The following is a 16,825-nucleotide window of genomic DNA, read 5'->3' on the forward strand; positions in this document are numbered from 1 at the left end:
TGCAGCGTTTATTACACCACGTTAATGTTTGGTGCGGCGTTTATTCGACGCCGTCGTTTATTCGAGGGCGGCATTTAATTAGTAAGAGAGATTTAGTGAATTGTAGCTGCAGTGCGGCCATAGACAAACAAAGAATAGACAAGGATGTGAAACACAAAGCCTAGTGTAAAATTGAAGCCACGCGTGTCTACATTGTGTAGAAATCTGAAGCAGCATGCCGAAATGTTCTTACACTTTAGCTTTCAAACAAAGCTGTGCAGAAAGCACTCACCAGCAGCAACAGATCTGTATCTCACCCTACTTGCCTCGGGGAGAATGTATCTGTACTTACTGTAAGTCGCTCTGGATAAGAGCATCTGCTAAATGTAAGTGTAATGAAAGTTTTATTGTTTACACACAAGGAAAAACGTTTAAATAGGCACTACTCCCCCACAGCATTGTCTACACTGCATAAATCTGAGTTCATGCCAACAAGGCAGGGCTGCCCTTGCCTTAGAGGTGAAATCTCTTTTTTTCCAAGAGTAAAGCCTCACAGCCAACTGCCAATCAAAATGATTTATGATTTACATCTGAGTAACTTCAATGATTGGTGTGATTTCTTTCATTACTAATAGGGAGTCAGGTGGCTGAGCGGTGAGGGAATCGGGCTAGTAATCCTGTTATATTCCTGTTGGGTCAGTGTAACAGGAACATCTGGTTCAGCAGCAACACAGGCTAAGCCTGCCAGTAAGCCTGCCTCGGACCAGGTTGGTTTCACAGCATAAGTTGCCATAGTAACTGAGCTTGAACTACATGGAACTGGCTTTATGGAACCAATTTTACAAGGAAATGTAAATGTAAACCAAATCAACAGGAAATGAGCCAGACTAACAGACATACGCTTGGCTTGTTCGGTAAACTTGCTTTATGGAACAGGCCTCTAATCACAGAGTTCTCAAGTGAGCGGACTGGTCCTGGTTTAGAGAAGTCTCTTGCATATTTTAACATTTTAATAGTCCAGTAATAAGAGTACATTATTGGCATTTACGGGATAGCCAAAAGAGAAAGACCAACCCCATTTAAAAAAATTACTAGAGCAACTACTACCGTATTTCTTCGATTAAACGCTGCAGCGTTTATTACACCACGTTAATGTTTGGTGCGGCGTTTATTCAACGCCGTCGTTTATTCGAGGGCGGCATTTAATTAGTAAGAGAGATTTAGTGAATTGTAGCTGCAGTGCGGCCATAGACAAACAAAGAATAGACAAGGATGTGAAACACAAAGCCTAGTGTAAAATTGAAGCCACGCGTGTCTACATTGTGTAGAAATCTGAAGCAGCATGCCGAAATGTTCTTACACTTTAGCTTTCAAACAAAGCTGTGCAGAAAGCACTCACCAGCAGCAACAGATCTGTATCTCACCCTACTTGCCTCGGGGAGAATGTATCTGTACTTACTGTAAGTCGCTCTGGATAAGAGCATCTGCTAAATGTAAGTGTAATGAAAGTTTTATTGTTTACACACAAGGAAAAACGTTTAAATAGGCACTACTCCCCCACAGCATTGTCTACACTGCATAAATCTGAGTTCATGCCAACAAGGCAGGGCTGCCCTTGCCTTAGAGGTGAAATCTCTTTTTTTCCAAGAGTAAAGCCTCACAGCCAACTGCCAATCAAAATGATTTATGATTTACATCTGAGTAACTTCAATGATTGGTGTGATTTCTTTCATTACTAATAGGGAGTCAGGTGGCTGAGCGGTGAGGGAATCGGGCTAGTAATCCGAAGGTTGCCAGTTCGATTCCCGGTCATGCCAACTGACGCTGTGTCCTTGGGCAAGACACTTCACCCTACTTGGCTCGGGGGAATGTCCCTGTACTTACTGTAAGTCGCTCTGGATAAGAGCGTCTACTAAATGTAAATGTAATAGTCACTTTCAGAGAAGTGTCTTACAGTCTTCCTCCATGAAGACTTGAGACAATATGGGTCAATTGCCCCCATGTTATGCGTCTGTGTAAAACGGATCGTGTGAAAGGTAGAATCCAAGTACAGTTTGAAAGCAATTTTAAGAGCAGAAATTAACGTTTAAAATAGTCGGCAATATCCTTTGTTCATTTACCTCCATCTGGACAAATTCCCCTATGAAAAGGAAGTTTGGGCTCAGTTGGGTTTTAGGACAACAAAATGACGAACTTGTTGATTGTATTGTGTTTAATTAAGTAAAGAGCTTGAGATCATTGGGTTATATAACAGGAATTCAAGCGAGTACATGAACAAATGTGTCGACAAGAACACGCAGTTTCCCTCCGGTAAGGCACTAAGAGACCATGTGATGACAGCACAAATCATAGCAAGTAAAAATGGTTAGTTATGTCAGGAAATTAATTTGTTTAAATTTGAACTTTTCCTCAAAGATGATACATGGCAACGGCAACTCGCCAACAAATAAATGGTCTTTTAAACACACAAAAACTAATTGCTTGTTATTTATAAAAACACAGCAAACAAAACAAAATGAAAACACACAAAAGACCATCAGAACACCAGAGGTTCCAGAACTTCCAGAAACGGCTTCTTCCTGAAGAAGAAAATTGGATTGAAAGATGATGTATATAAAACACTTCTGTTTCTATCTCATTGAGCAGGGTGAGTACCCAATAGTGCAGTGTTCAAAATAATTACCTATCCCTTTATTTCACCCATGACTGCAAAAGTCAACTGCATTGCACTGTGACTAGATAATGCTCCACGGCCTTGCTGCTATACTCAGTATGGGTGTGCCGTGGGAGTGTTGGTGTACCTGACGTGGTTAGAACCTCCAGTTTGACTCTCCTCTGTCTCTCCCTCCTCCTCTCCTCCCTCCTCCGTCTCTCCCTCCTACTCCTCTCCCTCCTACTCCTCTCCCTCCTCCTCCTCCTCCGTACATGTCCTTCTCTCTCTTGTGCTTCTCGTATCTCTCTGCCATAAGCACAAGCTCCTCTGGGACGTCCTACACAGCAAAATCACAAAGGTTTTTAATGGAACTAAGTGCACTTAGTGGAACTAAGTGCTGTGTGTGTCAGAGAGACAGAGCCAGCCCGTCACGTGTCCCCTACCTGTCCAGATCGTTCCAGGATGGGGATCAGCTCAGAGGCCATCCTCCAGTCTCCTCTTGTAACCAGGGTGATGGAAGCCCCAGAGCGCCTTTGTGTGTGTGTGTGTGTGAGTGTGTGTGTGTGAGTGTGTGTGTGTGTGTGTGTGTGTGTGTGTGTGTGTGTGTGTGTGTGTGTGTGTGTGTGTGTGTGTGTGTGTGTGTGTGTGTGTGTGTGTGTGTGTGTGTGTGTGTGTGTGTGTGTGTGTGTGGGGGGGGGGGGGGGGCGGAGATTGAGTGGAACCATTAACTAGCCTGGCATTGCCAGACCATTAGCAACTAGTCTGGAACCTCTCAGTTCATCTAGGGGGTGTAATCAACAAGCCCAGACCAAAATGTCTCTGGATGCAATTGGATACAACCAATCAGAACAATAAAATGTAATCTTGGTTGTTGAGGAAACTGCCTCAATGTCGCTTCTCTGTACAGTCATTGGATCAACGGTTATGATTGGCCAGGGACTTTTCAGACTGGGTGGAAATTTGTTTGAATGGGAGTGGCCAGACCTCTTAAAAAACATGAGGTCACAGATTCATCTGGTTCCCAGGCTAATTAACAATCATACAAAACAAAGATGGAGCCACTGCAGACAACTGGAAGGTGTTCAGCAAACAACTACGAGGAGATAGACACACAAACACACACTTACCCGGCGCGACCTGTGCGGCCCACGCGATGTACATACTCCTCAATGTTCCGCGGGAAGTCGTAGTTGAAGACGTGGGTAATGTCGTGGACGTCCAGACCTCGGGACGCCAGGTCTGTCGCCACCAGGATGCGGACACGACCTGGCAACACACACAATCGTACAAACACAAACACAGTGGGCAACTCCCCCTCCACACACACACACACACTCCTCATCTACATATGCTATTGCACCCTCAACCCAAACACTAAACAGAATCCAATTTCATACTCTCTTTGAAGTCCTTCAGGGCCTCCTCCCTGTCACACTGCTCCCTGTCGCCATGGAGACTCTGCACAGCCAGGCCCCGTAGACACAGATCGCTGGAGAGGTCATCGGCTCTGCCATGTGACACACCCACACACACACAATGAAGAAACTAACTAAAACGTGTCAAAACTAATCTTCAGCGCAAACCCACACCAAATTCAAACGATGGGCGTGGCTTTCAGAAGTGGTTAATGTGATAATGGATGGAAAGCACCGTTGAATAAAATACTGATGTGACTTTGGAAATCCCCTTCTTGCTTCACCAGTGACCAAACCTGACATACAGCCAAGTAAGACTAAATTTACCTAGCATACAGTCATCTCTAACAAATGGTATTTCTTTAGGGTGTGCTGGCATTGTTTTGTAGAGTGGAACCGTCTACTCACAGAAGCTTCTTGCCCACAAAGATGAGAACTTTGTCCTCGGGCTCCATGTTGTGGATGAAGTCAAAGACGTAGGCCTTCTTCTCCTCCTCCTGGACAAACAGGACTGTCTGATGAACTGTGTTCACTGCCTGGGGAGAGGGGATGAGAAGAGAGGAGAGAAGAGAAAAGAGATGAAGACAGGGTGGGAGAGTGTGCCAGAGAGACGGAGAGCAACGTTAGTGTCTGTGTTGGAAACTAGGGTTGCAAAGGGGCGGAACATTTCCGGTATATTTCCTGAAACTTTCCATGGGAAGTTAATCAAGTTAAGCCGGGGGATATTGGAAAGTTGGAAACTTCACGGGAATTCAACGGAATTTGAAATTTTGAGTGATTTATACTGTATCATATACATGAATATAAATTTGTGTTTGGTAATAAGAAGAAAAATGTCATTTTATGATTTGGATGTATTTGTGAGTTAGGACTTTAATCGATTATTTAATTGGAAAGAAAATGGATGTAGTCCTTGGGCTCAAATGCAGAGGTGTGGCTTCAACAGTGCTGCTGTAGTGTGCATTAAATCTGGTTGTTAAAACCAAGATTATGCTGCAAAATAGGTTTTCCCACTACATTTAAGTTCCCTTTTATAGGCTAACCTGCAATTTTGCTCATTTCCAGTTTAGTCCCATATATTCCCGTTAATTACAATGGAAAGTTTCCAACTTTAACTTTTTTTTTTTTTTTTATTAACAGAATTTTGCAACCATATGGGAACAGATAAAAGTAAATGGAGAGTTTCAGTTGGGAGTGTATAGTGTGTGGGTGTGTCTGGAGGAGTAAGGTAATGAATGCTTAGGCTTCCACTCACAGCCAGGTCCAGCGTCCCCACGTATACCATCATGGGGTTCTTGAGGTACGACTTGGCCAATCGCCTTACACCTGGGGGCCAGGTGGCACTGAAACAGCCAATTGGAGAGAAGAGATCAGGGCATGTACAGGGGCCAATCTATAAGGTCATCTTGTGATAAAGGGCAGTGCCTGGGTACATCCTGGTGCTGGCACCTGGTCATAAAGGTTTGTCTGTCTGGACGGATGTCCAGCAGGATCTTCATGATCTGGGGCTCAAAGCCCATGTCCAGCATCCGGTCTGCCTCATCCAGCACCTGGCCAAGGAGAGGGCTGGTAAAACACACACACACACACACATACACTTAATTGCTGGAATGGAGCTCACCAGGTAGGTGATGGAGCGCAGGTTGATAAGCTCGTTCATCTGCAGGTCGTTGAGGCGGCCGGGAGTGGCGATTACTATGTCCACTCCGCCGGCCACCAGCTTGATCTGAGCCCTGCGGTCCCCACCTCCGTAGATACAAACACTAGTCCGCAAAAAGGAGGGAGAGAATAAGAGACATGAGATCAAAAACACATGCTGCTCTCTTGGTGTCTGTGCCTTTATCTGTGTGACCAACTGTGTCGGTGAGTGACTGGTGTGAGAGTCGCATGGATGTGGGACCGTGTGTGTGTGTGTGACAGGATGCGGGGCTGTGTGTGTGTGTGTGACAGGGCCGTGTGTGTGTGTGACAGGCGTGAGGATTTCATTGGCACCTCTTGAAGCCTTTGTAGCTGTACTTGTTACACTCTGCCTCGATCTGCAGGGCCAGCTCTCTGGTGGGGGTCAGCACCAGCATGCCTGGACCATCCTGCCTGTTCCTGTGTCTGGGAGTGTACACACACACACGTTCAGACAACTGCTGACTTCACATTTCATTTGAAACAAGTCAAACCACCAAGTATAGGTTTATGACGTTTTCAAATGGTAGTCACTTAATTTATAATGGTTGCGATGGAAGTCTTTCCCAACGAGACTAGCGTCTGTCCAATCTCTCTACAACGCATGTCCGATCTGCTGTCTACAGCCATGTACAGGGCTGTGGTGATTGGATGTGGACTTACACCGGCTGACCATCCATGTGGATGAAACCAGGCAGCAGGTAGGCCAGGGTCTTCCCTGTGCCCGTCTGGGCGATGCCGATCAGGTCGTCTCCCCTCAGTGCCACGGGCCACGCCTGGGACTGGCAACACAGGGGGCACAGCAGCCATCAGCAGGGGCAGACACACGGCGAGAGAGACATTTTTGGAAGGACATTTTCAAAAAATGTTTAGAAAGCAACTTTCAGAAAGGTGTTTCTAAGTTCATTTGGGCCTGTTCCATATAGCTGGGATTGAAGTCCTAAATCAGACTTGAATTTACATTACATTTACATTTAGTCATTTAGCAGACGCTCTTATCCAGAGCGACTTACAGTAAGTACAGGGACATTCCCCCGAGGCAAGTAGGGTGAAGTGCCTTGCCCAAGGACACAATGTCATTTTTTTTCCACAGCCATAATCGAACCGGCAACCTTCTGATTACTAGCTCGATTCCTTAACCGCTCAGCCACCTGACTCCCAATTGAATTAACCTAACAAATCAAATCGGGGCTAATGTCATGTAAGGGGTAAGGCAGCCAGTCTGGAGGGTTTTAATTCTGACAGTCAACTAGCTGATAGTTTGAATGATTTTTATTTAAGGTTTGATAAACAAGATTTTAATTAACAGATAGACGAGATGAGGTGCAAAGTCGAGTCAAACATTGACCATTGATGTTGACTTTGTTGAAATGGTTTAGGCACACCAACAGTAGGAAGAATCCAGGCCCTGCCTGTACAGGCAAAGTACTAAATACTTGTGCTGATCAGCTCTGCAATGTTTTTCAGGTTATTTTTATTAATATTTATTTATGAATACAAGTTATTTTTAGTCCATCAGACTACTCAACACTCAAGGACTGGTCTGATACACACAGACCCGTACACCCTCCAATGTCGGAGATGGACAAACTGCACTCAATTATTGGTCACTTTATACTTGATACCTCAATATTGTCCTGTCTTCTGTATCAATAATGTACTTATACTTTATACAGGAATGTATGCACTTTATACAGGAATGTATACACTTTATATGGGAATGTAGGAATGTGTAGGTCTTAGTCTGTGTTTGTCCTGCTTTGCTTTTAGCACCATGGTCCTGGAGGAACGTTGTCTCGTTGCTGTGTACTGTACTAACTTTGCATGGTTGAACAACAAAAACTACTAAATCTCTGGAGTTACAAAAGATTCCGGAAATCTGGAAACATTCAATTATTGTACCCGTCGCTAAGTGTACAAAACCAAAGTCCTTAAATGATTTTAGACCGGTAGCTCTTACATCTTTACTTATGAAGGTTTTAGAGAAAGTGGTGGGACGGCCTGTTAGGCAGCAGATCCAGGGTCTCTGGATCCTCTGCAGTTTGCTTACAGAGCTGGTAGGGGTGTTGAGGATGCCTCTCTGATGCTGCTGAACAGCTTGTATCATCACCTTGAGGGCCCACTAACTCATGCCAGACTTCTGTACATAGATTTCTCTTCTGCATTTAACACTATTCAACCAAACTTGCTAGTAGAGAAACTTCAAGTAGAGAAAGGTTTTGCTATTGGGAGGTTAATTTGCATAAACGAATGGCATTAAGAATTCATTGACAGAACTTATTTCTGGGTTTCAACATGAAGTGATCCTTGTACTGTACTGTATTGTCTTGTTGTCTCTGCGTGGTGTTAGGTATGCTGTTTATGTAGTATTTATGATGTATTGAATAAATAAATAAATAAATAAAATAAATTTCACTTATCATTTAGGATTGCATAATTGAATACATTTACCTTTTGTTTAAATCGATTTTCTACATTTTTGGACTGATATATATTCCTGTTGGGTCAGTGTAACAGGAACATCTGGTTCAGCAGCAACACAGGCTAAGCCTGCCAGTAAGCCTGCCTCGGACCAGGTTGGTTTCACAGCATAAGTTGCCATAGTAACTGAGCTTGAACTACATGGAACTGGCTTTATGGAACCAATTTTACAAGGAAATGTAAATGTAAACCAAATCAACAGGAAATGAGCCAGACTAACAGACATACGCTTGGCTTGTTCGGTAAACTTGCTTTATGGAACAGGCCTCTAATCACAGAGTTCTCAAGTGAGCGGACTGGTCCTGGTTTAGAGAAGTCTCTTGCATATTTTAACATTTTAATAGTCCAGTAATAAGAGTACATTATTGGCATTTACGGGATAGCCAAAAGAGAAAGACCAACCCCATTTAAAAAAATTACTAGAGCAACTACTACCGTATTTCTTCGATTAAACGCTGCAGCGTTTATTACACCACGTTAATGTTTGGTGCGGCGTTTATTCGACGCCGTCGTTTATTCGAGGGCGGCATTTAATTAGTAAGAGAGATTTAGTGAATTGTAGCTGCAGTGCGGCCATAGACAAACAAAGAATAGACAAGGATGTGAAACACAAAGCCTAGTGTAAAATTGAAGCCACGCGTGTCTACATTGTGTAGAAATCTGAAGCAGCATGCCGAAATGTTCTTACACTTTAGCTTTCAAACAAAGCTGTGCAGAAAGCACTCACCAGCAGCAACAGATCTGTAGCACGCGAACTTGGGGTTGATGAAAGGCAAATTCGCAAGTGGAGGTCAGCTACCTCGCTATATTGTACACTTGTGATTTACTTGTGTAATAAATACTGTGTTTTAATTGAACCAATTTGTAATGTTACATGCATTCATTCTGTTTAAGTGTTCTGGCATCTCCCGTAGGCCAGTAAGTAGAATCCAGCCTATTCCTCTTAATTTCCTTTTAAGTTTGTGTTCTCATTGGTTGTTTAAAGTCACATTGTTGTTGGTCTTTTGATCAGTTCAGAGGTTAGCAAACAATTTTTCAGCGAGCTAGGTTCAAGATCTCTCTGTTTATGTGGTTCCACCTGCCTGTGTAAGCCTTGGAAAAGCTTTGTTTTTTCACTATCAGAAACAACCTGACCTTAAGAAAACGCTGTACTTTCAATAAATGGACGTACAAGTGCACGTTGATAACGGACTTCATGCTTCCTCGTCATTGGAGCTACCTAGCGCTACTTCAGTCAGGTTATAGTGTTTAGCTATCTGGTGATGGGTGCCTCGCTACGTGCTCAGGTGCCAGAATACAATTAAATAACCGTGACTTTAAGGTACAGTTAGGTCCATAAATATTTGGACATTGACAATTTGTCATTTTGGCTCAGTATACCACCACAATGGATTTGAAATGAAACAATCAAAATGTGCTTTAAGTGCAGACTTTCAGCTTTAATTTCAGGGTATTTACATCCAAATCAGGTGAATGGTGTAGGAATTACAACACATTTGATATGTGCCCCCCCCCCCCTTTTTAAGGGACCAAAAGTAATTGGACAATTGGCTGCTCAGCTGTTCCATGGCCAGGTGTATGTTATTCCCTCATGGGAGTTCGTTATTTCATTGACAAGGAGCAGATAAAAGGTCTAGAGTTCATTTCAAGTATGATATTTGTGTTTGGAATCTGTTGCTGTCAACTCTCAATATGAAGTCCAAAGAGCTGTCACCATCAGTGAAGCAAGCCATCGTTAGGCTGAAAAATCAAAACAAACCTATCAGAGATAGCAAAAACATTAGGTGTGGCCAAATCAACTGTTTGGTACATTCTTAAAAAGAAAGAACGCACTGGTGAGCTCAGCAACACCAAAAGACCCGGAAGACCACGGAAAACAACTGTGGTGGATGACAGAAGAATTCTTTCCCTGGTGAGGAAAAACCCCTTCACAACAGTTGGCCAGATCAAGAACACTCTCCAGGAGGTAGGCGTATCTGTGTCAAAGTCAACAATTAAGAGAAGACTTCACCAGAGTAAATACAGAGGGTTCACCACAAGATGTAAACCATTGGTGAGTCTCAAAAACAGGAAGACCAGATTACAGTTTGCCAAAAAACATCTAAAAGAGCCTGTACAGTTCTGGAACAACATCCTATGGACAGATGAGACCAAGATCAACTTGTACCAGAATGATGGGAAGAGAAGAGTATGGAGAAGGGAAGGAACTGCTCATGATCCAAAGCATACCACCTCATCAGTGAAGCATGGTGGAGGTAGTGTTATGGCGTGGGCATGTAGGCTGCCAATGGAACTGGTTCCCTTGTATTTATCGATGATGTGACTGCTGACAAAAGCAGTAGGATGAATTCTGAAGTGTTTCGGGCAATATTATCTGCTCAGATTCAGCCAAATGCTTCAGAACTCATAGGACGGCGCTTCACAGTGCAGATGGACAATGACCCGAAGCATACTGCGAAAGCAACCAAAGAGTTTTTTAAGGCAAAGAAGTGGAATGTTCTGCAATGGCCAAGTCAATCACCTGCCCTTAATCCAATTGAGCATGCATTTCACTTGCTAAAGACAAAACTGAAGGGAAAATGCCCCAAGAACAAGCAGGAACTGAAGACAGTTGCAGTAGAGGCCTGGCAGAGCATCACCAGGGACGAAGCCCAGCGTCTGGTGATGTCTATGGGTTCCAGACTTCAGGCTGTCATTGACTGCAAAGGATTTGCAACCAAGTATTAAAAGTGACAATTAGATTTATGATTGTTAGTTTGTCCAATTATTTTTGGTCCCTTAAAAAGGGGGGGCACATATAAAATGTGTTGTAATTCCTACACCGTTCACCTGATTTGGATGTAAATACCCTGAAATTAAAGCTGAAAGTCTGCACTTAAAGCACATCTTGATTGTTTCATTTCAAATCCATTGTGGTGGTATACAGAGCCAAAATGATGAAAATTGTGTCAATGTCCAAATACTTATGGACCTAACTGTATATGATGTACTGCTCTGGATATAGACGCCACATCCTTATTGTGGGGGGCTTCCGTGCTTTACCCTTGGAGTCTCGACATACTGTCCTGAACCAAAGAGATTTCATGTCCACTCCGTATGAAGACTGCAGGTTCTCCAGGAACCACATGGAGCCAGACCCCTCAGGTCTGTTAGATGGCCATGTCTGGCCATGGTAGTTCACACAAGAATATCAAGCTGCAAACACCCATCCTCTCTGTATACTGATGAACTGGAGTGAATGACAATAAACAGATGTGCTCAAGAGAAAATACCAGTAAATATCTATATAAATATCTTAAAAGAAAATGTTGAATTCCTTCCTCTTTTCGTTTCCACATTTTACATGAAATCCAAAAAGATGCCGAAAGTGCCACTGGAACCAAGGCTATTGTTGGTAGGGTGTTTCCAAAGAGATTAAACAGTCACACATGGTTATGGACTTGGTCACACATACCGCTCGCACCAAATTCACATTCTTTACATTTTTTGATTTTTCATTGGATTTTGTAAAGAGAGGACCAATCGAAAGTCACTGTATTGACTGTAAAGTCTTAGAATTTCACAGGTGGGCCAACATTTCATTGCATAAGCACACAGGGTGTGTAAACATTTAGACAGGTCAGTTTATCTTTAAGGGTCCTGGTGGAGCTTGTGCTTGAGATCTGCTGATCACTGTCTGATGTGACACACTAACCAACAGCAGGAGGTTACATGGCAGAACCCAGGCCACCCAACATACCTGGATGGGGGTTGGTTTGGCGAAGCCGACGCGGACAATGTTCTCCATGATTCCGGGATAGTGTAGGAAGGCCTCCAGGAAGGTCTGCACGGGATGGGGGAAGAGACGCTTGTCGCCCTCCTCCTTCAGATCGTCAACAAATATGTTGTTATTCTGCTTCCTGTGGGGAGGTGGAGGGGACAGGACTGTCCGTGACTGATATGATTAACGCCACATATGCCAGGCATTTGACCAAAACAAACCATCAAAACAGGATCCTACAGTACAATACGATTGTGATCCTAATATTACATTACATTTTGTCATTTAGAAGACGCTCTTATCCAGAGCGACTTACAGTAAGTACAGGGAGATTCCCCCGAGGCAAGTAGGGTGAAGTTCCTTGCCCAAGGACACAATGTCATTATGCACGGCCAGGAATCGGCAACCTTCTGATTAATAGCCCGATTCCCTTACCGCTCAGCCATCTGACTCCAATGGGTGTCATAAACTGTATTGTCCACATTGTGTATTGAAATTGACAAATACAGGTACAAGATACATATTACAATCTCAGTCCTCTCTGAATCGTCTTGAATTATAAATATTACAAATACTATTCAAAAGAATAAAAAAAGTGATTGAGATTCGTGTTTGCATTACAGGGGCGCATTGGGAGTCATTACATAATGGCTCAAGCTACATCTCCAGAAGAATGGACGTTGACACGGGCAGGATATGACGAGTTTAAAGACAGGTTAACAGTTAAACCTAACATGGTGGTGGCCCACAAAGCCAGGGAGGCTTGTTGGCAGCGTACTGCTGACTGAGCCGGCTAAATATGCAACAACAGTGTTCTTGTCATATGCCCGCTGGCATGCTCGCCAGATCCATGGCTCCATCACTTAGTGCAGCTCAACAAGGTTTTCACAGGCAAAACTGCACGTCCTTGGGTCCTGAGCTATACACCTGGCATTTCAACTTCACCCTGTGCCAGGTTCTCGAGATAATCAAGCCACAGACATTCAGGGATTCCTGCCTTTATGGTTAGATGGCAGCAAGGTCAAAGGCGCCCTCTATTGGACAATCTTTGCAACAGAATATCCTCACAAGTGATGTTGTGAGAGTGCATTGCAAGTACACAACCCTCCTCCTCCCAAGAAACATATTGGAACGCTTTTTATAGTGTGTTCAAAGTGCGTGTGCTTCTTTAGGGCCCTTCAGTGTTCTTCAGGGGAAAAAGCACAAGTACATCTGCGGTAAAAAAAATCTTCCCTCCTCCCCCACTCCAGTGCTCCTTTTCCACTCGGAGGACGAGCAACTAGAACAGTGAAAGGGCGTCAATCCCTCGCAAAGACATGACATCTTCATAAAAAAGCAGCACAAGTACAACAAAGCACTTTCTCTTCGGCTCAGATCATCAGCTGAGTTTATTCAAATATTTCTCCCAAGAAGAGAAATATATCTCATCTCAGTGAGGAAGATAGTATGACTCAGAAAAAGGGTCTCACTGTGGCTAAGCTAAGGAGAGGAAACAAAAGACTAAGCACAGGCCAACAGGTTGGGCGCCAGGTGACCCTACATTTGTTCTTCTCCCCGCCTGCTGGGAAAAAGAATCCTTGAGGAAACGCAGCACTCACCTCCACTCTTTCACTTCCTCTGCAGTGCGTTTGGCTACGCTCTCTGCCTCAATGTAGAAGTCCTTCTTCAGGGGTGGGAGGTCTACAGCCGTTAAGAAACAATACCAAAGGACAGTCAAGATGCGTATTATCTAAACACAACACTCTAGTTTGCACACTGCCTTCAGGACAAAGCTCTGGAAAATATCACTTTTATACCTTCTTCTGTCAATATGTTGTTAAATGCATCACCCTACATTTTGGGTGGAATACTATTTTTTTTTGCCATGTTTATTTTGGTACCACATTAGAACACATTATATTGTCAAAGACTGGATGTCGTTCATAAGTTCCATTCCCATGAAGTTAGCTTAAGGCTGAAACCTCAACCAAAATGTACTTTACTGCTATGGACATTTTTGTAAAGTTAGTTAATACTGGTGTGCCCCATTTCCCCTGCCCATGTCCAGGCTCTCGTGAGTGTGTACTGCAATTACCCTGCCACTTCATCTGCTCATATTTCTCCCTGTTCTCTCTCATGGAGTTCCAGTCGATGGCCTGGGGGGGTGGGACGTCAGCTGCCTGCAATGCTGACGCTGACCAGCAGGAGTCATTTCTAACTCTGCCTCCTCCTCCACCACCACCACGGCCACCTCCATGCTCACCACTCCTTCCAGGGCCTGACAGAGGTCAAACAACCTTCACTAACAGCTGTGAACATGACCAAGCTTAAATCCTGGTAAACCAATAACAGAGAAAAGTATAAGGTGCTAGTGTAATCTTACCACCGTAGAAGCCAGAGCCGCCGCCTGACACCAGCTCCTCAATCATCTCTCTAGCCTTCTGTTGAACATCACTGTTCCCAAAGATGAGCACTTCTCCCTCATAGTCCCCTCTGTTGATCTACAAAAATAGTAACATATTTTGATATCAGAGTTCAGCTAAACATTGTCTCGGGTAATTAAATATAGCATGTTAGTTTGCTAGCTAGCTACTTCACCTTAATTCTTGCACCAGTACTTTCTTCAAGTTCACGTATTTTGGCTCCGCCGCGACCTGTTATATTAAGTCAGGCATTTAACTGCACGTGACGTGTGGTAACATCAATTAACTCTTAACATTGTTAGCATATGATGCTACTTTGCTCTTGCTGTCTGAACATACCTATAACCCTGCCAATAGAGGAGCTTTCCACTGTAAAAGTTACCGGTGTGGAACCCGACCGGTCAGTCGCGTTACCACACGGACCCGATCTGCGTCCTCTATCAGAATCATGATCCCTTGAAAACATGCGGTCCTTTTGGTACTGAGGACCGTTACGATCTACTGGCGGTCCTCGTGGCGGTCCAATCCCACCGTAATTTCTCACACCAAAACAAATGTTCTCCTTGCCGTTGTTCAAAGATTTACATTCTTTCAAAGGTGCTGTGTTCCCAGGTACAGACTTCTTGATTGCGACACCGTCTCCATCATAATCATCCTCCCAGTCCGACATTACAAACGTGGATAATTACCAAGCCAGTTAGAAATCACTCCAAACATCCGGCTACGGTTCTTTCTAGTGATGGGTCGTTCGCGAACGATCCGGCTCTAAGAGCCGGCTCTTGAAGGTGAACGTCGGGAGCTGGCTCGCATATCTGAAGAGCCGACTCTATTTTTAATAGATTAATACAGCCTATAAAAACTAAATGATTATGAAATAATGAATTTTAATTGTATTTAAAATAATTGACTAATTCAAAGAACAACGAAAAAATACTTGTAGGCTTAAAGGCGCACACGATCATCGTCTGTTCCTGTCAATCCTGCATGAGGGAGGGCCGAGCCAACTCACACAGTCAGAGTAGTCAAAACTCGGAGGAGAGCCATGACAAATCAATGCATTTTTAAAGATATGTGGTTACGGTCGAGTATGATTTCATTTCATAATTTAATCAAATTGTTTTCACACCTATCATATTCAAATTCATAGTTAAAACATGTATTTTTTAAAGAGCCGTTAGGGAGCCAAAAGAGCCGGCTCTTTTTAGTGAGCTGAGCCATACGAGCCGGCTCACGAAAAAGAGCCGGAATGCCCATCACTAGTTCTTTCGATGGTTAAATCTACGACCCAAATTCTAATGACCAATAGAATATTTAGTTTGGCTACAATTACAGACCACGACTTAAAAAGCACTTTAAATACAAATTTAAATTTTTTATAAAAGAATATATAGAATTATAATGGCAGAGATTTTCAACAATTGTGTTTTTTTTGTTGTAAAAATGTAGGTTAGCTAAAGGTAATTGCATGAATTATCACGCTACCGCTACGTAAAGCTAAGATAATGAATAGATATGGGCTTTAAAAGTAAACATTTATTTTTGTGGGGAGGGGGTAATTCAACATTTAGTTTGAGGATAAAAATAGCACTCTATAGGCCATATAGATGTTAGGCCTAATGTATTTGATTAATATTTTTAAGTAGGTTTTTACAGTCCAGTCGCGCCCGCGAGTCAGAAATGCTGCCCCCCCCCCCCCCCCCCCCCCCTCAGTTCCGACGCACTCAATTCTAACTAATATATTTTTTAGACTGCTACACAATTGACAGGCCTACATCATTGGAAAGCGATTCTTATGCTTCCATTGAAATAAACCATTTCAATATCGAGTTGCAACAGCAAGTACAGTCTATGTCTTTGTCCGGTGACCAATATATAAACAAGACAAAGCAAAAAGTTGTACTTGATTTGCTTAATAAATTAATGTTGACCGTTCTTGTTGTAGCCTACTTTAACCCAAACGGAGTCCAATAATCGCAATTCCAGCAAATTATTTTCATATGAATCCACTGTCCGTTGTACCTTTCGTCTAACACACTTATGAGCATATGTTAGTTGTTTTGTCAATATAAAAACACTACACATAGCCTACCTGCACCCTTCATGAAGGGCCCACCAACCTACAGATGTTTGAATTGAATGAAAAATAAATCTTAAATACCATTTGTCAAATTATTTTTATTCCTCAGAATACCAATTAACGGTACACAAACACACACACAAACAAAAACATGTTTGTACCACTCTGAAGATAATGTGTATTTTGACTTGTGGGGTACATTTGTTGAATTGTTTATATGATACACTTGGAGAGGTGCAGGGGTGAGGGGTGCAAGGTCTTTCATAATACTTCCGGGGGAGTTTCCATTTTTGAAGCAACAGCGAGTTTCGACCCAGATCATACCCATACCCAGACCATGCTTAAGGGGTATCAAGAAACAAGATCAAGTCCACATCTGAT

At 43.2% G+C, this 16,825-nt stretch overlaps 1 protein-coding gene across 1 annotated transcript; it reads right to left on the minus strand.

Annotated features, from left to right (window-relative positions):
• Positions 1 to 2,789: 2,789 nt before the first annotated feature.
• ddx43 (DEAD (Asp-Glu-Ala-Asp) box polypeptide 43) lies at positions 2,790 to 15,037 on the minus strand. Its single transcript, XM_067236615.1, has 16 exons — positions 14,707 to 15,037; positions 14,543 to 14,598; positions 14,328 to 14,445; positions 14,040 to 14,222; positions 13,564 to 13,645; positions 11,945 to 12,104; positions 6,388 to 6,506; positions 6,040 to 6,150; positions 5,669 to 5,810; positions 5,497 to 5,597; positions 5,303 to 5,390; positions 4,456 to 4,583; positions 4,030 to 4,139; positions 3,760 to 3,898; positions 3,076 to 3,163; positions 2,790 to 2,969 (listed from the first exon to the last, which is right to left on the minus strand). The coding sequence occupies exons 1-16, from the start codon at positions 15,035 to 15,037 to the stop codon at positions 2,790 to 2,792; spliced, it is 2,136 nt and encodes a 711-aa protein (XP_067092716.1).
• Positions 15,038 to 16,825: the final 1,788 nt, after the last annotated feature.

This window comes from Osmerus mordax, chromosome 5 (assembly GCF_038355195.1).
Source record: "Osmerus mordax isolate fOsmMor3 chromosome 5, fOsmMor3.pri, whole genome shotgun sequence".
NCBI classification, from domain to species: domain Eukaryota; kingdom Metazoa; phylum Chordata; class Actinopteri; order Osmeriformes; family Osmeridae; genus Osmerus; species Osmerus mordax.

Coding starts and splice junctions, on each gene's coding strand:
- ddx43 (XM_067236615.1), bottom strand. CDS start 15,037: ATGTCGGACTGGGAGGATGATTATGATGGAGACGGTGTCGCAATCAAG. Junction 6,151..6,387: donor CACATGGATGGTCAGCCGGT/GTAAGTCCACAT, acceptor GTACACTCCCAG/ACACAGGAACAGGCAGGATG. Junction 3,164..3,759: donor GGCCGCACAGGTCGCGCCGG/GTAAGTGTGTGT, acceptor ACACACACAAAG/GCGCTCTGGGGCTTCCATCA.